The 20,093-nt window shown below is 42.6% G+C and overlaps 4 protein-coding genes across 5 annotated transcripts in view; 1 reads left to right on the top strand and 3 right to left on the bottom strand.

Moving 5' to 3' along the window:
* Window positions 1-9,866, bottom strand: part of LOC136434007 (C2 domain-containing protein 3-like) — a 34,670-nt gene extending 24,804 nt beyond the window's left edge. The window contains exons 1-20 of one of the 2 annotated variants that reach the window (XM_066426660.1): window positions 9,694-9,866; window positions 9,186-9,360; window positions 8,693-8,790; window positions 8,224-8,332; window positions 7,886-7,962; window positions 7,523-7,689; window positions 6,830-7,091; window positions 6,321-6,504; window positions 5,049-5,173; window positions 4,786-4,931; window positions 4,441-4,569; window positions 4,002-4,185; window positions 3,550-3,745; window positions 3,156-3,271; window positions 2,688-2,806; window positions 2,287-2,454; window positions 1,888-2,047; window positions 1,507-1,658; window positions 1,009-1,153; window positions 67-488 (exon numbers count right to left, since the gene is read on the bottom strand). In XM_066426660.1, the coding sequence (XP_066282757.1) occupies window positions 67-488; window positions 1,009-1,153; window positions 1,507-1,658; window positions 1,888-2,047; window positions 2,287-2,454; window positions 2,688-2,806; window positions 3,156-3,271; window positions 3,550-3,745; window positions 4,002-4,185; window positions 4,441-4,569; window positions 4,786-4,931; window positions 5,049-5,173; window positions 6,321-6,504; window positions 6,830-7,091; window positions 7,523-7,689; window positions 7,886-7,962; window positions 8,224-8,332; window positions 8,693-8,790; window positions 9,186-9,360; window positions 9,694-9,742 (3,183 nt within the window). In that variant the 5' untranslated portion in view covers window positions 9,743-9,866. The remainder of the gene's footprint in view (window positions 1-66; window positions 489-1,008; window positions 1,154-1,506; window positions 1,659-1,887; window positions 2,048-2,286; window positions 2,455-2,687; window positions 2,807-3,155; window positions 3,272-3,549; window positions 3,746-4,001; window positions 4,186-4,440; window positions 4,570-4,785; window positions 4,932-5,048; window positions 5,174-6,320; window positions 6,505-6,829; window positions 7,092-7,522; window positions 7,690-7,885; window positions 7,963-8,223; window positions 8,333-8,692; window positions 8,791-9,185; window positions 9,361-9,693) is intronic. The other variant, XM_066426668.1, reaches the window with a different exon arrangement.
* Window positions 9,867-10,100: 234 nt separating this feature from the next.
* LOC136434039 (probable small nuclear ribonucleoprotein Sm D2) lies at window positions 10,101-11,765 on the top strand. The gene is made up of 3 exons (XM_066426701.1): window positions 10,101-10,306; window positions 10,607-10,709; window positions 11,075-11,765. The coding sequence occupies exons 1-3, from the start codon at window positions 10,237-10,239 to the stop codon at window positions 11,250-11,252; spliced, it is 351 nt and encodes a 116-aa protein (XP_066282798.1). The 5' UTR covers window positions 10,101-10,236; the 3' UTR covers window positions 11,253-11,765.
* A 1,771-nt stretch (window positions 11,766-13,536) lies between these two features.
* LOC136429461 (tripartite motif-containing protein 2-like) lies at window positions 13,537-14,790 on the bottom strand. Its single transcript, XM_066419328.1, has one exon. The coding sequence runs from the start codon at window positions 14,788-14,790 to the stop codon at window positions 13,537-13,539; it is 1,254 nt and encodes a 417-aa protein (XP_066275425.1).
* Window positions 14,791-16,622: 1,832 nt separating this feature from the next.
* Window positions 16,623-19,977, bottom strand: LOC136434103 (uncharacterized). The gene is made up of 4 exons (XM_066426849.1): window positions 19,415-19,977; window positions 18,438-18,766; window positions 17,589-18,063; window positions 16,623-17,378 (listed from the first exon to the last, which is right to left on the bottom strand). The coding sequence occupies exons 1-4, from the start codon at window positions 19,640-19,642 to the stop codon at window positions 17,229-17,231; spliced, it is 1,182 nt and encodes a 393-aa protein (XP_066282946.1). The 5' UTR covers window positions 19,643-19,977; the 3' UTR covers window positions 16,623-17,228.
* Window positions 19,978-20,093: the final 116 nt, after the last annotated feature.

The following is a 20,093-nucleotide window of genomic DNA, read 5'->3' as shown; positions in this document are numbered from 1 at the left end:
AAAACAAAGACGGATGCCTTCTTCACAGTAAGACAGAATCATGATAAAGTTGCTGAAACAAGATACCTGCTGGACAGCTCCCATTGCCAACAGGACTTTCAGTTCCCCGTACTGGACCCCTGTGAATGGGTCCACTATTGGCATGTAGTTGTCCACCGACACCACGGGATACTGTGACTTCAGCAGAGCTTGGGTGATACGCTTGTCTCGGAATGACATGTACAAGTTGTGGAGGGGCAGTTTCACGATTCCTACAAGGACGTCGTTATGAGCTGAAGTCTTCTTGTCCCAGACCTCGATTATCATGAAGTTGTTTCGCATGCGCTCCAGCAAGGCAGGCGTGAGCAGGACAGGTCCTGATTGGTGGAAGTCGAAGCGGGGGTCGTTGGTGCCCCAGGAGACGTTGGAGCGAACAGTTTCGTCGCACCAGAACATCCGGCACACCAAGTACGGGTTACGCACTGACAGGTCACGACCAGCATGAAACCCTGTAATAAAGTTGTTAGACGTTATTTCTACTTATACTTATACGTTATTTCTACTTACTTATACTTATACTTGTTGTAGAAATAACGTCTACTTAGTTGGTAGACGTTATTTCTACAACAGACTGATGTACCGTAAAAGCTGTCTGTAGTGACCGCTGAAGTGGCCACTGAAGACAGGATTCTTAATGCTTGAATCAATGGGAAAATTAACCAAGGGACCACCAAAGAGTGGCCACAAGGTCTATGGTCATATCGTCCCTATGCAAAGTTGATCACTGCATGGGTACAGGTTTGACTATTGTTTGTTTTTATAATAGGGCCGGTCCACATATAAAAACCAAGAGGGTAACATGGCTATCACAGGGGATCAAAAATGAAAATGAAAAGACATGTATGGGCTGGCCCTTTTCAAACAGGCAGGTAGATAGAATACAAATACATGTACAGGTAGAGCCGTATACGGGCCCTAAGTTTTGACCGTACACACTAAAAGTCAGTATGCAAGACACAGACACTGTACCTGATATAACTGGCCCTACTCTGGGAACTGGCTGAGGGGGAGGATATGGATCTCTGTTGCCCCTGCCAGCCAAGGAAGGAATCCCCTTCTGCATGATGTTACGGCCTTCTGTAACAAGGAGCAGCATATGCAAAGCCTGGGCTTCCTGAAGAAGACAAATACATGTATGTGTGTATAGTTTATTCATAGCTTACCGTGAACATCAGAATATTTTAACATTGGAATCTTTGTCTTTGTCAATTGGCATAACACCCCTATTTTGCAAGCAAACAGTGGCAGCAGTTACATGACATTAAACGACTTGTCACACTGAAATCCTGCATGTTTTGGCAGCAACTACAATGGAAGAGAATCCTTCCATAGCTGCTGACACGTGTGTATATAGAATAAAGTACATGTAGTTCTACCACACAGGTAACCTTCAATTATAACTTCTATAAACTTATATCCCTACTGTACCTGTCTTGAGTAACAAACACTGTAACGACCGTACAGTACCTCATAACTGCCTGTCTCCCCTGTCTGACCATGTCTGGATGTTGGAGGAGGAAGGGGAGGCTTTACAGATGAAGAAGACTCCAAAGGTGTTGCTTGACCCACTGTTGCTCGGACAGGTGGCTGATCAGATGTATGCACAGCTGTTTTCTCACCTGTAGATGAACAAAAGAAATATTTCGCAGGTGTTAAGAAGTTAATAAAGACTTCAGCTCTGTAGAACAAAAAATTTTATGTCACCCACATTGTATTTAGAAAATCCACTGTAATCTTATTGATGTACTAGGTTTTCATTCTATTGCATCACAAGTCCATTCACATATCTGCCATACAGTTAAAGACGTCACCTATGATTTTCTAAAGTCACAAAGAAAAATAAAGTACCTTTCTCTACAATGTCTTGAACAGCTCTTTGCACCGCAGTCACAGGTTTGTGTTTTGGCTGAGGAATGGGCACGACCTTCGACCCCTTCAGCTCGGCTAACTTAGTCTTTGCCAAGGCGGAGGGAAAGTCTTTACTGTCAGATGCCAGCTCAACAGACACCTGGGAAAGAGTAAAAGACGATAATAAAACAATCCTTCATTGTAACAGACTGTTGTGGTAATAAAAAGAGATGACAAGCAAGAACAGTATGAGAAAGAAAGATGGCAAATGCTATCTGAAAGCTCCAAGAAACCTTTTGTAATCTGTTGTAATGTGTGACAGTTTTTATTCTTAATGTCAAACCATATAAGAATTTATGGCCGAGACTTTTATCACGTTAATAGAAAATTTGTATGTACCTTAAGTGGCCCTAGTCCTTCTTGCAGAGCTTCTGACTCTGACCTTGATGTTGTGGATGATGACCTTGACCTGGATTCACCTTTCACCTCAAGGTCACAGTAGACACTCAGGTCTTCTGACTTCAAGACGGATTTCAAGGGAAGGCTACATGTCCCCTTTAAGATTGGCTGAAAAGTATTGCAAATATCACATTATGGTTATCGTAAGGCAAATCTTAGAGGTTTTACACCACTCTGAGATAAAATACTTTTTTGCAGTAATTCTTACAACTAAATGTCACAGCAAGTGCAACTATCTGCAAGTAAAATGTCTATTTTTGTTTTAATATCTCAAACATGCAAATCATAAGGCTTTCATTAGTATGTCAAAACAAAACATTTAAAGCTATGTTCCAACTCACAGATTTTTGCCCAGGATTTCTACAGAAGACTTTGAACTCTAGCGGCTGTTTCCACCATCTTTCCACACAGGGTCCATCAAACTGGACAGGGAACATCGACCTGTGTCCAAATGTCACAACTGCAAACAGAAAAACAGAACAAAAATGGTACGCATTACAACCAAGAAACTAGAAGCTTCCCTACGGAAAGAAGAATGCCGAAGGAGCACCAACACTTACCAGAGGAGTGCATAATGAGGTTCACAGCTATGGCAGATGGGATTCAAAGTTATAAATCTTAATATGGCACAGAAGTAAAAGTGTTGACCAATGCATGCTACACAGACTTGTCAGCTCACTAAAACATATGGACATAACAGTAAGCAGATCTATCAGCTGTCAGTCATTTATGTACTTGACTTAGAAACACTCATTGTCATTCTTACAGAATTTACAGTCGTGAAACATGTTACTAGTAAGTACATGTACCTCCATCTTTCATTTTCTTGGATGCGACCCTCATGACCTCTGTTGCCATGGCGCTGGCCCCACCCTTATCTCTGGAGCTGGCAGCTACTGGGAACTGATACTCCACGAAGTAGGTGCTGAACAACACATTTCAAAATCACTTTAGACATGACTAGACATGTTAGAAGGCTATGATATGCCTTACTTTCATATACTGTACGTGAAACACTAATTGTACAGCTCACAGGAAAAGTTAACTCTTCACCAAGGTAGCTTGATTTCCCCTAAAAACATATCTTAAGCAAACTGATCATGTTTGGAGAGTCAGTATGAAATATTCTGTTGTTTTTTTTTGCTGACAAACTAAGATGTAAAAGCTGCTTGTACAGACTTCAATCAACTTTTCAGCACATACCTCTTAGCTCTCTTTGGAGAAGGCCTGGGGGGCCTGCCCCTTAGCTTGTTCTTACTGTCCTTGGCCTTGGTAGATTTGGGTTTGTCGTCATCATCAGTGTTGACTCCTAGTGACTCTATCACAACTCGAGCTACATGGACTCTTCCCAGCAGAGTTAGTCTCTCAACTGACAACCCATCAACACCAGCTGTGGTACCTGGAATGCTCAGAAAGAGGTACTCTTGTTGGTTCTATTGAATAAACCTTTCTATCAGTTTTCTATAACTGTTGGAATGTGCCAATTTTTCATTCCGTTTTTGAAGGGCATACTCTAAAAATGCTTCTAGTTGGCAGGGAGAGTCTGTACAAGTTTGAACATATTTCTTTCAGTAACACATATTTTCATGTGCAGCTTGGAACATAACAGTCAACTCTAGAACAGGAAACCTTGTTACATAATTCTACAATAGTACCTGTAGTGTCCATAGGAAGGTCAAAGGAGACTTTTGAGCTGTCAGAGGCCCTGGACACATCCAAGGACTCCTCTTCTCCATGTGTGTCATCCTCTTTCCTGCTACCTTGTGTCTTGCCCTTAGACACGACACTGGACACATTGAGATGGCTACTGTCAAGGGAAGACTGCCGTGATGCTGGCCTCTGTTGTACAAAAACAAAAGCAAGAATATTTAGTTGTTTTCTGTGTCATTTTCTGTTCTCTAGATCTGTCCATTATCATAACCAGACATTGGCATTATATTCAGACACACATTTTCTTAGCTGTGACAAGTCCGTTTTGCTTTATATCTTTACATGTATCTTACTAATCTATCTGAAATGATGTGAGTTTCAAAAATAAAATTAAAAAAATACACAAAAACTTGAGGAGGAAAAATCCTTGAAAGAAATCCTCACCCTGTTTCCAGGATCCTCCAGGGATTTCCTCCTCTTTACTGACTTCTTTGACTGCTCATCATTCTGTCCATGGAGAGTGACGTCCTCTTCATCTGTGGAGAAGTCACTCAGACTGCTCTCACTGGGGGCCTTCATACAAACATCACTCTTCATTACATTTCCATACATATCGAGGAATAACAAGAAAAAGGCTTTGAAAAAAACTCCCGAAAGTGTAATTCCTTGAAGTGATAAATTCTAATTTGCCTTGTTCTTACAATAACTTTAAAACCAGTAAATAAAAAATGTGAGTAATAATAAACATTTTGAATATGACTTGATCATTTAAAAACAAAGCTGCCTTACTACTCCAGTATAGAACAGGTCCCTGAGCAGACTCTCATCGTGTATGGGGTCACCAGGGTCACTGTTATCAGTATCCAAGGAGATGCTGGATCCAGGAGAGTCATCCAAAACCTTCAGGGCACTGATGTCTGCTGGCAGGTTGTCACCTGCAAATGAAATTATTGATAAAGCATACTAGTTATTCTAATGACTATGACGTTTGTTTTAACTGTGTGGGGAAAAAAATATCATTTTAGAACAGTAGATACGGAGAGATTACATACCGAATACTAGATCCACTGCCCTTCCCTCAATGTCCTCATCATCAGAATCAGCTGTTGTGGAAATTTTCCCATCTTTTTCTGCCCGCAGTATCTGCTTGAGGAGCTGTCCAGCTGTTGTATCTCTTCTGGGCAGGGACACAATTGTTCACAAGTCATTTCGTAGGCATATATATGTCACAGTAGAGATGGCGATTCAGGACAATCGGCGATTGTCCTAGGACAGATCGCGATCGCTGTTTGTCCTAGGACAGACTGCGATCGCGATCTGTCCTAGGACAATCGCCGATTCTACTAGTAGAGATTGCGATCGCAATCTGTCCTAGGACAAACGGCGATTCTACTTGGACAAGTTTGCGATCGCGATCTGTCCTAGGACAATTGCTGATTCTACTAGTAGAGATTGCGATCGCAATCTGTCCTAGGACAAACGGCGATTCTACTTGCCTGGACAAATTCTGACTAGATGGAAATGCTTTAGAAAATAGATTGAATCATTGCACAATATTTCAATCAGGTTTAGCATACTACCTACATTTCATAATTATCAACTATTTTAGGTGAATTACTTCATATTTTATAATGGATGAATGAGTATGTTTTCTGATAAAGTAATTTCTGATAAAGTTGAGTGACAAAATTTTGATAATGTGTGAAAGATGTCAGTTGGAAGAAGGTGATCCAACAATGTTTCAGTATGCAAATTTTGAGGTGTCAAGATATTACTCACAGTTTCACACCTATTGAATTCACAACCATAGGGGAACAATAACAATTGTAAAGTGTTAAAACAGGTGTCAAAATATCAATCTCAGAATTTGTAAATACTAAATAAAATCATGGATTATACAAGATATTGCTGTTTCCTTTATTAGTATATCTTAGCATCATTAAGTTTGGATCGCCGTTTGTCCTAGGACAGATTGCGATCGCAATCTCTACTAGTAGAATCGGCGATTGTCCTAGGACAGATCACGATCGTGGTTTGTCCTAGGACAGATTGCGATCGCAATCTCTACTAGTAGGATCGGCGATTGTCCTAGGACAGATCGCGATCGCCGTTTGTCCTAGGACAGACTGCGATCGCGATCTGTCCTAGGACAATCGCCGATTGTCCTGAATCGCCATCTCTACTGTGACATATACATGACTGAGTAACCTAATTAATTATGAAAATGGAGTAGCTGTGTTAATTCTTAATGTGCCAAGAATAATGATGAATATTACAATGATTCTCTGCAGGAAAACAGAGACGTCCATGACTTAAAATGTTACCTGTCTGCTACCGGGATTTTTGAACCTCTATCATGGCCTTCCACACTGTCTGGTATTTGTTGTTGTTCTTGCTTGTTGGAGTTGATCAGATCCACCTCTGTCTGTACCTGTGCCTTGACCATAGCATTCCTCAGTCTGGTGCCGCGATCAAGCAGCTCTGAGATCAGGTCTCCAGGAATGGGGGCTGGAATACAAACACATAAGTGAAGATGTATCATAACAACATCCCAGGTTCTATGAAGGTAAGACACTGTAAGATGGCATCTACCTTTTAGTAACTACATGTCATGTGTTTGATGACTCCATATGTGTGCAGTTTCAACTGGGCCATTCCAATATATATTCTTTTGTTACCTACCTTCATTTTTTAAATTTTTTTATTTGGTAGAATTTGCCTTAAACTAAGGACTGGAAATTATTTACTGTGATATATAGCATTATTTAGAAAACCTTGCACATTATCTATCACTGGAAAAGTTAAGGAAGTGTTGATCAGCATTCTGTCATACCTTTAATACCGCTGTCATCCACTTTGGAACCATCACTGACAGAGGTCCCACTCACAGACTCCCCTCTGCTGGGTCTGACCTCTCCCACTGTCTGCTGTAACGCTGTGGTACCATCTCTATCATCACCAGAGCTACTTGGGACAGTCTGACTAGGATGTTTCCCGTACAACTGTGAGTCTACCCCTCTAGGTGTCCGCACCTCATCACTAGAGCTGTGTGCTGAGCGAAGAACGTCAGAAGGTAGGGTGGCTGATCTGACATGCTGTAATGATATAAATGAATGACAAACGACATTATAACAACCATGCCAGGTGTCTTCACTCCTGATATTCATATACATGTATCTAAGTAGAGTAATGTCAGCTTTTACAAGACACAACACAGGGGACAAAGATTCTATAATCCTTGGCTTTAGTCTAACTAAGCACTACACATGTAATGTATGTATCTAGTATACATAGGACTAACTTAAACATTTGCAAGGTTAGATTTAAGATTGAAGGATTTCTTGCCAATGCCATGACCAGTTTCACACTTTCCCATCTCAAAAGACTAGGCTCTTACCTTTTTCTTTTCATTCATGTCACACCCAAAAAAATCCCCTTTTCTAGGACTTGAGACAAGGCCTTAGCAGTAACACTTTTGTACAGTCCCCCTAACAAGTCTATGGATGCAAACTAGTTAGAGACTCACTCCCACTGCAGGAGAAGTAAAGGGGTCGTCACTAGACCCAGCCAGGACAGACTGTGGAATGGGCTGAGGGGCGGTGGAGGGTCGATGTGTGCCGGAAAGTTGTCCTGGGTCCAGGCTATCCACACTCATGTCTGTGGTGGGGACTGATCCAGAGCTATCATATGTGGCTGAAAGAAATACAAGAATAATGTTAATGTCAAGTGGAAACATTTCTGTAAACATGCAACAGATAGATCTGTTACAAATGTATCAATGTTTGATGGTGATATCGAAATCCCTTCAGAAACTCTCTGAATTAATTTTACTCATGAAATATCCTTGAAATGTAAAACTGTATTTTTGAAGCAAAAGACTGTTTCCTACCTAGCAAAGACTCCAGCATGAGAGACACATGAAGTTCTCCAATCTTGGCAGGCTCTGGTGAATACACAGAAAAGAACCTGGAAAGGTCAAAACACAGTGTGTGATGAGCTACATGTATGTAATAATGAATATACATGTACATATATTTCTACGAAATGCAGTGCCATAAGAACTGTGAACATTCAAAGCACAATAGAGCCATCTTTTAGTATGCCAGACAGGTACTTGACCAACTTGTAATTACTACATCATAACTGATGCAACATCTTCATCTTTTCTGATCATCAGAAATCAAAAACAATATCTAAGTAGTTGCGAAATACAGAAACCGAACATACCCGTTGATGGGCCTGTTGGGTCCCAGCTGTCCTATCTGGTTGATTTGTGCACGTCCAACAGGCACCTGGTCAGAACCGCTGAGGACTTCTAAAACCATTGATGCCATATGTAAGCATTGTTAGGGAAGACAAGTACACCCTGAACTCTAGTCTAAAATGATTGAATGTGAGTTGATAACGTTAGCTATATCAGGAGGGTCTGATTCTGCTGTCTTACAGGTAAGGCCTAGGAAAAAAATGTTGTGTTTCCGATTAACCTAAAGACCCTAGAAAAAACTGCAGACCCTAGCCTAATGCTGTGCTTGAACCAGCACAATGTAGGGGCCGAATCATACGCAGAAAAACACCATAAATTTTCCTAGTTGCCTTGGAGTTCCCAGAGGTGTTGTTCGAAGGTCCACTGGGGGTGCAATTTAATCAGAGTCAGACTAGTCCATGTACAGAGTGAAAACTTCCTACTAAAGGATATCATTGAGGTAAGCTGAGAACTGCTTGGGTCCACATCTGATGGGATATCTGCAGGTGGACTTCACAACATCCTTCTTGGGATTCTTCACATCAAGTGGCCTGTTAAAGAGGCAAAATAAACTGAGTATCATAGAAGTCACTGCAATCTTATCTAACAGTAACACAGTCAATCATTACTAGCATTCTATTTCAAAGTAAAAGTCTGTGACTGGAGGTCAGTTAAGGGGGTACTACGTTGGTGCTTTTTAATCTCTAGCTTCAAAGGTAAATTCCATTTAGCCTGTATGAATATTATGTCAGACTGGATACCTCCTTCAAAACGGAGGTATGTAATCAGCTGGTTTGTTTGTTTGCCTTAGTGTATGTCCTCAGTTATTATCAATATCGCAGCCTGCCAGGATAGGCAGAAATGGTGTAATAGGATACTTGTTTCTTTTGTGTTTCTTCACATATTCCAACAGCTCGGAGAAATTAGAAAAGCAACAGTTGCTTACCTGAAAATATTGCCATCTGTTTGTTCTCCCCACCACTTGAGTCTGACGTTGCCTACCTCAGGAGGAGTTGGTACAGTCCATATGACTTTACTGACAGTCACTTTCAGTAAACACCGGACCTGACCATCCACCAATGGGGGGAGGCTCGTGGATGGAGGGATGTCATCACTGCGCACTGTCAGTCATTTTATAGAAGAGACACAAACAATGTTGAAGAACAAAATAAATCTTATTTCACAATTGAAACAGCCGATTGCATAATTCTTACTTTTTGGCTATCAATTTGCTTATTTGCGAGTGCTACAAGACAAAGTATGTTAGCAACCTTAGGATCAAAGATCTGTAGTAAACTACACAACCTTACCTTACATCTATAAATTTTCTTTTTAAAACCTCCTGGATGATACTAAATTTGTTTGCTGGTCGTTTGTTGTTGTTCATATTTCTTCAAAAATGAACATTTCTGCTATCATAATTTGAGGGTTAAAAAATAACATAAGGAACTCACCCTTCCTTTTGGTAACTTTTCCCGACTTGGTCCTCTTCTTTGGCATCATGAACACACCTCTAAGTCACGAATAGCCTTCTGTTTGTGTTTTTATTAGCATTTTTCATGGCGATCGTTTGTAAAAGCCGCCAAATGTTTGGCCGCCATATTTATTTCGTCTGGGAATTCGAAGTCTCGCGAGAGCGATGTTTTGGGAAGGTCACAAAGCGTTTCTAAAAATTGCCTGATGATTACCAAACCACAAAAGACATCATCAAATGTCGTGATAAGGAATAGATTACGAATGAAAGTTTATTTGAGATGAACTTTGTATATATATCACCATAAGTATGGTACGTTTTAGATGTTTAGGGGTCAAATTTATGTACAGTCTGTATGCCCATGCCCCCGGATACACGTGTGGGGTCTTGAAAGATTAAGGCATGCTGGGAAGAAGTGACGCGCGCCTCACGTTGATCTGAATTTTTGCTCAGTATCACAACATTTCCTTAACTGGAGGAAATATTCACGAGTTTTTAGCAACTATAACATTGTTCATCAACGATGTCGAAGCCCAAGAGTGAGATGACGCCAGAAGAGCTGGCGCAGAGGGAACAGGAGGAGTTCAACACAGGTGAGAAAGGCGCGAGGTGGGGAGGGGGGCGAACGTGCATGCTCTGCTGCGAGTCGGAAACAAAGCACTACCTCACATAGACCTTTATTTTCAGGTGTTAATCGCTTTATTGTGTCCTCATAAGCTATATCCATGTCAGTAGACAAAATAAGAGTATGTGTGTTGGTTGACATAAATGTAATTTGGCTTGAAAAAATTATGGGCTAAACCTTAACATATAACATCAAGGCATGGACGACAGGGATGCTCACTGATATACTTTGCATAAAAGACTAAGATGTAAATCCTGACCCCCAACAGGCCCCCTCTCGGTGCTGACCCAGTCTGTGAAGAACAACACTCAGGTCCTCATCAACTGCAGGAACAACAAGAAACTTCTGGCCAGAGTCAAGGCATTTGACAGGTACAGTCTTGTTTATTTATTTATTTACAGTCTTGTTTCTTCACTCCTTTGTGTACCCCTTATCATAATGATGATAAGTTTTGTTTAGAGGCAGCCCATATGCAGGGTTCAAGAAGTGTTAAGAAGTCTTCTTGGCTTGGCTTCTCAAACAAAGATTTAAGGGCATTAAACTACATAAACTACAGACATTTTCATTTGTTTTATTTTGTTTCATATTAATGATCACATCAATTATATAATGTACAGTTGTCCTTTCCATTCATATACATGTATTTCATATTGCTTCCTGATGTAAATACTGTATGTATGTATAGTTTGTATCAGTAATTCTGCAACAAAATAACCTGTTGTTTTCCTGTCCACAGACACTGTAACATGGTCCTAGAGAATGTAAAAGAGATGTGGACGGAGGTGCCAAAGACAGGAAAAGGCAAGAAGAAGTCCAAACCCATTAACAAGGATCGCTACATCTCCAAGATGTTCCTACGAGGCGACTCCGTCATCCTGGTACTCCGCAACCCACTCGCAACTGCCGCAAAATGAGGACTGGAGCTTTTTTTGTACTTTTCTTTTTGTATTGTACAATTTATGTTCCCCCAAAGCATTTGGGTGATTCTTCCCATTAAACTTAAGAGCAGTATCAGTTTCAGTTGTTAATGTTTTCATATAGGATTCTGTGGTAGTTAAACTAGACTACCCTGTTTCTTGACAGATCCTTGATGTACTGTATCCCACTATTGACTGTGCAGCTTGATAGTTTTATATGGGAAGTTTCAAAACTAAGATACCCTTGGTGAAAGAAAAACCCTGTATGTTAAGATTGTATCACAGTTTTATATAGTAGTAGACAGAGGTACATTATGTGGCAGCATTGGGCTAGGACCTATTTTTATTTCTTTAACCTTCGTTAATAACATTCACGATGGACATGTTCTATTGTAAAAGAACAAAGTGGTACTTTTATCGGCCACACCAAACTGTCTAACTCTAAGTTGAGAGCTGGAACATTTTCTATTGCTGTCCAACTCCTGAATAAAGAACATTCCCACATTGGTAGTGATGGTCTCGTACACAGTGTTCTCTGCCGGTCTGTTGACCTTCTTCCACATGCCACGTGTTTTCTTTTAGTATATAACATTTTATACTGGTGAAGCTACCATTCGACTTGTGCCCTGCTTTAGTACTTGCCCAACAGTCTGGCCCAAGGGTTATAGAAACATGGCCTTGTATGCTGAAAGGTGAGGGTAGTGTTTTAACTTAATAATGCTGGTAAAGCATCCATTAATTTGAAAGTTGCATAATCACGAGTGGTCACTCATACTGACATAAAGGTGATGGTGCATAGTACAAAAGTTACAACTGTATAGATCATGTGAATGGTTAGGTGTTTCAGGTAGCATCCACCACCTGTACTCAGTGACTGAAACAATCTGTCAGTAACTGATGAAAGGTATTGGATGATATCTGAAAGGTCTGGCCATTTACAAAATCTATCTGGTTCCTTGAGTAGGCATGTAAGCATGAGTAGGTAGCAAATTAGATGGAAAAGATAAAACTCTATTACTGAGGGGAATTTTTAAATGTTATGGGGGTGAACATGAAACAAATAAATCGAGAAGCCTTACCAATAAGATTTGACACAACTTTTTCTTTATTAAGGTTTTGATTACACGATTCAAATTTCCTTTCCTCCATTCTTAAAGACGTGTTAATGATTACCCTTCGCAAATCATGATGAATCCACAAATTTTTCAGTGAGATAGTCTCAAGGCTACGTCTATCACAAGCACACAGCAACTAGAATCCATCAAATAACGTGGCTGCCGTGTTTGCTTTGTAGATAGTGCAACAAATTAGATCGTTTGTAGGCAATCAAACGGTTTTATTGGTGCCTGTTTGGTACAGTGTGCAAACACAATGTGAGTGGTTCTAACCATTGTACTGGGACGACATGTAGAAAAGACCTAGTAAACAAGATTCAGGGCACAGATATTATACATCGTACATAGAGAAGTGACTTTCTCCCAGTAATGTGGTTATAGGACTGCTCTGTAACGTGGTATTTGTTGTAAGTTCCTTTCCCTTCGGAGCTTACGGTTGCTATAGAGCGTGGGAACAATGCCTTAAGACCACAAATCCAGCCTTAAGAAATGATTATCAGCTAGAATAACAGATTACTGTGTTTGTGCACCTGTCAAATAAAACCTGATGGCGGTGTGCATATTTAACAAACACTACATAACAAGGGCAGTCTCCAAGTCTCTAATATCCGTCGTTAGGTAATAAGTTTTATAGAAATGAACTGATGGTAATTATCTAAACGTTTCAATAATTGGCGTTGTTCAGTATGTGCCCTAGGCCTGAAACGACAAAATGCGACATTGACGGAGAAACATTTTGCTCTTCCAACATGTATAGCCTTAAGCCCTCAACTACCCTGCAGTATCATGAGCAATGGTAGATACTTTTTACCGGCCACATTGTCGGCATGATGCCGGTCCTAAGTGTGCGCATTCATGTCTATGAAAAACTGGTACAACAAAGAATGTACTGTGTAACAATATCCAAACCTAAACGTCACTCCCGAGCGTCCCAATTTCCGGCTTACACACATGTGAACTCGTTAAACTGTAAACTATGAGTTACATGTACTTTCCGAACAAGAACACAGTGTGAAGCGAAGTGTTGAAATTAGGCTTGACAAGAAGTTTGTAATCCCCAGATGTGCAAGTGGATTTAGAGATAGCCCCGGGAAACTATGCAAATTAGTAAACATTGACTGAACAAAAGCAAGATTATTACTTATTGATTAGGCGAGGAATCGGTTTTAGTCTAAGTCGATTTCGTCTCGTTCGGAGATTTCTGGGCCCGAGTCGGAGACAAAATGGTTGGCGGATCTCTCTCTAGACGAGGCGTTGTAGAAAAGGTGATCCAATGATCTGGTGGTTGTGCCCAGCCCCGTGCCGATTAGGGTCACGGAATGCCGATCGCTATCGGTCAAAGCGAACCTGCCGTCGGGCACGAGTGCGACGTCCTCCGGTGAGCGCACTCCGTCCGCCTCGGTGGCCACATACCGTCCAAACCCGTACCCCTTCCTACAATCGAAAAGTTGAACACGTTTGTTACCATGGTCCGCGACAATAACGTTACCAGCGCGGTCCAAACACACTCCACGCGGGTGCTCGAGGCCTCCTACCCGGGCGCCACGTGCCCCTATCCGCTTTATAAGTACACCGTTCTCGATATCAAAAACTTTAACACAATGTTCTCTCCAGTCGGACACCACAGCGTTCCCCTTGTCAACTGCAACATGGTACGGTAACGGATACTTGAAGTCAACACAAGATCCATACGGGTTCGCGCAACCGTAGAAGTACAACATGTTCATGAGCACCCCGTTTTCTCCGCGGAAGACCTTCACACATTCCCTGTCGGTAACAAATATCATGTCCGTTTTCGGGTCCACCGCGATGCCGCACGGTCTGTGCAGGATGCCCTTGCCGAACTGTCCGACGTAGTGGCCGCTCTTCCTGAAGACGTTGACGACACTTTCCTCGGCGTCGGTGACGAGGATGCCGTGGTGGAACACCGCTATGCCCCACGGGTCTGACCTGGTGTTGCCTCTGCCAGTAAGAAACCTCCGGATGAAGTCTCCTTCCGGACTGAACACCTGGATTTGCTCGCTCCCCGCATCGACGACATATATCTGCCCGGAGCTCGTCACCGCCACTCCCCGCGGCCGCTTCAGCTGGCCCTCCGCACTGCCCCAGTGCCCGAAGCGGACAGGTTTCACCTCTGCGTCAGAATTGCGCGAATCGGAGAGGCGCAGAGGTTTTAGCACTTTGGAGAACGACGCCTTCCTGTTCTTGGTGCCAGGGTCGCTTGGCAGCGGTGCCTTCCCTTGCTTCCCACCTGTCCTTTGTTGTGTGCCTCGTTTCACAAGAAACACTCGATCGTCCACCACCCGCGGTAGTTTAACGCCGGTCATTCTGTAAGCGGAATCGACGTCTTGTCGTCTCCTGTTGTCCATCCCGACCACAGGTAGCGCCAGCTGTGGCGTAGTGAGCCCAGCTTGCGCCATAACCACTTCCCTGTTACAACTATTTACCAATGTACCGTAACCGTTGGGAACGCCTCAGGCAGCCTCACCTAGGCGACCTCTGTCACCAATCGAAGTGCACGTGACGGTTGATCACAGTGTTTTCAGTTGTTCATCGAGGCTCGAAAACAAGGCTGCCTCACACAAGAGCAATCGTGTCCGACAACCAGAAGTTTATCACGGCCCATATAAAACTAAAGCAAACCGCCGCTCCGTGACTTCGCCTTTGGTCCATAAATCTTGTAAAGAGTATCCCTGTCCCCGGCTCTCTATTCACCCAGACATCTCCAGCGTATGGCGCATTGAGCAAACACGCATATCTTTCACCATCGCCTGTCACACCGGCTACGGACTACAGACTTTGAATTCTCTGTTTTCCGCCAGACGTAACGCAGGCAACTAGTCTCCAGACTGGTAAGTTAGTGAGCGCGGGGAAACAAAAACAGGGCGGAGGCGGGGAGTATGTAAGCTGCCCTTTGTGCTATTTCGTCACGTTTGGATTTTAGAGTTAAGGCCACTAAGCTGCTCTAGGGTCCATGAACTCTATCTCAGGTGAGCTGAAGATGAACCAGGTGGTGTGGTAGGGGCTGTTTTATAATCAAAGAGACGACGATAGGCAAATTACGACGTATTAGTACTACCAGTACTGTTACCAGTCCCCATTCATCTAGACGGTTGTATATCCTGCACCTTCTATCTAGCTCGTCTCATCTTGACACCTGTCCTGGCGACACAACCACATAGCCTACAAACATTGGCACACGTCCAGGATCTTTTGTACAGGTCTAAAATAAAACCAGTCCAACACCGAGTATGTTAACAAGTTCACTCCATCAGCAGTACAATAGGGTATGTTGACACTTTGATACTATCGCAAATTATTACCCAGTTAGAGCTTACAGCTCGCCAAGAACTGTGCACACAGGCTTAATTGAATAGCACACACGTCAAACAAAACGGTCGGTCGTGATTTTAAGATTCTCTTTCTCTGAGTGCATTTTGTGTGTTTCTTGATCCGCCCCCAGGCGTGGGCTTTCTAGTCGGATGGGGATCACATAGGAACGCATGTGTGCATTTACTTTCACGAAAATTGGATGGTAATCGTAGCTTGTAGATCCTCTTGTAAACAAGTCGCACCCTTAAGTAAAGCAAAACGAAAAACAATGAGCTGCGTTCACAAATGTTAGAGTACTCGTTTGTGTGTTTATGTGATACACAAGGGGACTGTCTCAGAAGTACTGTTGACAAAATCTGGTGCAGTCGGGACAGAGCAAGGGTCGTAACTTCGTTTCGTAGTAACATAGGTGCGGAAACGCTCGGTGGTAGAAAGTGTTTGTGTAACATCGCGATCGGTGGTTATGCAAGGCAAAAGATTATAGTATGATTGAATAAAATAGATTGAACTTCACTTGAAAGTTCATCTGTGTTGGTATACGTCATTCTGAATCGAACTTTAAATGTGATTACCAACACAATTTAATTACAGTTAAACTTTGATTCAGAATAAATTGAACTTGTGAGCGTAATAGTTATGAAAAGATGTACACTCACGAGGCACTAAACTGGACCCCTGCTGCTGCCTGATTATTAAGTGGTAGGAAGAGTAGTATAACGACACTTTTCTCGTGTATTTGTACATGTATATGCAGATACCAAGCCGCAGCGCCAGCATCTAACACTTAAACAAGTCTTTCATGGACATGTAAACTGTCGAATACTAGTAAGTGTTTATGTTATTCAATACCGTGAGTGACAATACGGAAAGAATGAGAGGGAACTATTGTTTTTGCCAACCCAGTCTTTTTTATTCTGTATTTGAGGCTACATAGCCATCTGTGTCATAGTACAGCTATGCTCCAAGAACGACAACAAAAGCAAGGGAAGCTTAACTAAATTCCTAGAACAAACGAAAAACAAAACTGGGTGTGACTGAGTGCGGTTAGTTCATCGAGTTAGTGCCATCTAGCGACCTGTGGCAAAACGCCATCTGTCAAATAGAACAGGCCTGTCCCTGGTGCTGAAAGCAACGTTGGACGTACATGCCTGATAACCACTTTGGTAGTTCATAATAGCAGACCGTTTTGATCATTTAACGAGAACGGTACATTCACAACAATGTATAAATGCCACAGAATAACCAATATGCAACTCTTTAAGTTTACCACGCAAGATCTATCAATGACCTTTTCTTCAAAATATTTTTCTTCAGTTTTCGTTTTTAAGACATACATGTTTTGCAGATGATGTATTTTCTCTGCTATTACGTCTACTGTTCTCGACCAGTAAGGTTTCGATATAATACTGCTAATCTCTAAAATAAAACCTTCAAGTAATAAAAAGTACAAACAAAAATTACACGTATGTTTTTCCAAACAAAACTTTGTAAGTATCTCTCCGTTTAGATGGAAATAATGAGCATTCTAAGAAGACTGTGTTTCTCGGTGGTCGCTGGGAATGGTTGTCTGCACGTTGGCGACCTCACACGGGCTGTTGAAGGGGCCGCACTGATACTCTCCATGGACAGCAGGCTTCAGGCAGATGAAACAGAACTTCAGGCTACAGATGCAGGTCTGGATATCTATACAAAAGACACCAAGTGCATCCAGGCTTTCAAAATGACTTTTAAAAGTCTGTGGGCATTCAAGGTTAAAAAAAGGTTTACACCCAAGTTCACAGAGCATTAGTCGAATGATACCGTTGAAAGTATGACATTAAAAAATACCATTGGTGCCGGTTTACTTCAGAATCATAAGACACAAAGCACCGTAAGGGAATATTACCATGTGCTTGCATGCCCTGTCGTGTGTGATGAGTATGCCGCACCTCGGGCAGGCCCTGACGCCGGGACAGTCCGGCACTCCCACGATGGTCCTTCGCTGGAAGTTGCGGAGGTACCTCAGACGCCTGTCTTCGCCACTACAGTCGTTATTACCGCAGACGACCGTATCACTAGAGACCCACTTCTGCAGGCAGCACCAGCAGAACACAGTTGAACACAGGCGGCACACCACGCGCACGCGCTCATTGCGCCTGTGATAACATCTTAACCGCTCGCAGTAGGACCTACACTCTGGACACCTCTGGATGCCCATCCCGATACGTAAATAGTTTTTGGCGATACCTTTCTCGAACTTTTTTCGTTTTTCCTGAGGAAGAGCGGCGCGGTCACCGACCTCCGGATAGGGCCACTCCTTCCCACAATGCTCTCCGGTAGTTTCGCTGATGTGGGGACACTGGAAGATGTACTTCCCATCCCTGAAACATTGATATATATATAGGAAAGGGCCAATGATCTATAATGTACATAGAAAGCAATCTGTTCAGAAAAAAAAGTGCTGATGCTTTGAAATTAAAAGAGCTTCACAAGTACACTACTGTCGCAGTTGTAGCTCAAGGTTCATCTGACTGGTGTCGTGGCTGGAGTTCGGCTGTCATAGCCACCAGAGATTACTCCTGATCCTTAAGCTTGGGTTAACTAAACCCTTCGAAGACAGTTCATGACTGTTTTCGGTTATACTAAACAACATAGAACATTACCTAACGTATAGCCTTGCAATCGCTTGACCGGCTTCACTACCTTTTTACATGTACCATATTTCAATTATCTATTACAACTGACAACTGTTTACTTCAGAAGATTCTCGCAGTATATGGTGAGCGTCTCCGGTGTGATGGCGTGCCCACAGGACATCCTGACGCGGGGAGTGTCGGGGTCATCCGACCCACTGATCAGGCTGGGGACCTCGGAAGTCTCCTCGTCCTCTTCCAGGCCAGCGTTGCTGCCACCCTGCAGCCGTAAGACGACAAACAGAGTGGACTGGTCCTGCATGTTGTAGTCGGAGAGACGTTTCCCCCGGCCATACTCCAGCTGCTTGGTGGTGTACAGCACGCGCTGTGCCTCAGGAGGGATGTTGTTGCTCGCGCTGATTGCGTTGATCAGTTCGTCCACTGTGGCATCCTGCATGAACAGGGAGCTGAGTATGAATCATGGCGGACAGTCGTGATCAAAGAACAATCAATCATTAAAAACATTCCATAGAGAAAGGTTCACAATAGTTGCTTAAAGAAGAATAACTAAGACTAAGGACTAAAAAGGAATTACTCCCTAGCATTTCTGCCTTTAATTATGAAAACAATATCCTCCTTTGGACAATTTTCACCGAATTCTAATGTATTGTCAAACTCCACAACTATTCTATTCTAATGCTAGTGCCGCTACTGCAAGATTTTTTTTCCTGAAAAGGATCCAAACGCATACAAACAGAAGCCACACATCTACTTAGAGATTATTCCCAGTTTGCACTCCGACCACCTTCCACTACTAAGAAACAAACTTAAAACAGTCCCGTTCGTTCGTCTTGGTCTTAAGAATAAAGTCACATGATAATTGAATTTGCCGGGAAACACTGCTAGCCAGGTTTGAAGGTTACAATGCAAATTCTGCAGCTGGTTCTCTTCATACATGTAGATTTTACGATTCTGCAGCTGAATCTCAATATTGTCGATGCACGTGTCTACGGGCGCCAAAACGAAATGGAACCATCAACTTATCTGTCTACAATCTCAGGATAGAAATGCGAGTTTTTGAAGTAAAGTTGATAAATACCCCGTGGATCCTTATAATGGTTGTTCCTCCCCCGAGGCCCACGACGAAAAGCTGCCAAATTCGTTTGCCGCCACCTCCACCGCCCCCAGACTCCCGACTGCTGCCCGAGTCCTCATCGCTCCCACTTTCCGACCCACCGTCCGACACACGGCCCCCACCGTCCGACACACGGCCCCCACCGTCCGACACACGGCCCCCAGCGTCCTCGACATCCATATCGTCCTCCATGTCACAAATAAAAGGAAATCCAAGAATGTGCCAACGTTCCCAGACCACTGGCTTGGTAACGGCGTTGTGACAGTGTGGTGGAAGAGAAGGTCCAAATCATATTAAATCTTCAGGTGCGCACATGGATATAACAACGGCACAATTGAGAAGTAGGGAGTCAGACCTAGAGAATGTTCTAATAATCAATTATTGCAAAGCACGAGTATGTCACCAGATTATTCCGGATTAGTCGACCGAGGCCATGAAAATCAAAATTTGGGTGTGGAAATAAATCCCAGCTTAACTTTACCCCTACTGTAGTTAAAATGACACGACCATCAAATTCCACAGATCTACTGTTTACCCCTATTTATGATTAGTTCCACGCGTTGGCGAAGTTCTCGGCCAATCGCCTTAGTGTAAATGGAATTTAATTATGTTACTATAATCCATTTAATGGTAAAAGATTAAT

The sequence above is a fragment of the Branchiostoma lanceolatum genome, chromosome 1, assembly GCF_035083965.1.
Source record: "Branchiostoma lanceolatum isolate klBraLanc5 chromosome 1, klBraLanc5.hap2, whole genome shotgun sequence".
NCBI classification, from domain to species: Eukaryota; Metazoa; Chordata; class Leptocardii; order Amphioxiformes; family Branchiostomatidae; genus Branchiostoma; species Branchiostoma lanceolatum.
Note: the sequence above shows the minus strand (reverse complement) of the source record. Positions and strands in the feature narration are given on the sequence as shown.

Coding starts and splice junctions, on each gene's coding strand:
- LOC136434039 (XM_066426701.1), top strand. CDS start 10,237: ATGTCGAAGCCCAAGAGTGAGATGACGCCAGAAGAGCTGGCGCAGAGG. Junction 10,307..10,606: donor ACAGGAGGAGTTCAACACAG/GTGAGAAAGGCG, acceptor GACCCCCAACAG/GCCCCCTCTCGGTGCTGACC. Junction 10,710..11,074: donor AGAGTCAAGGCATTTGACAG/GTACAGTCTTGT, acceptor TCCTGTCCACAG/ACACTGTAACATGGTCCTAG.
- LOC136434103 (XM_066426849.1), bottom strand. CDS start 19,642: ATGGAGGACGATATGGATGTCGAGGACGCTGGGGGCCGTGTGTCGGAC. Junction 18,767..19,414: donor CCATTATAAGGATCCACGGG/GTATTTATCAAC, acceptor CTGTTCATGCAG/GATGCCACAGTGGACGAACT. Junction 18,064..18,437: donor TACTGCGAGAATCTTCTGAA/GTAAACAGTTGT, acceptor TCAATGTTTCAG/GGATGGGAAGTACATCTTCC.
- LOC136429461 (XM_066419328.1), bottom strand. CDS start 14,790: ATGGCGCAAGCTGGGCTCACTACGCCACAGCTGGCGCTACCTGTGGTC.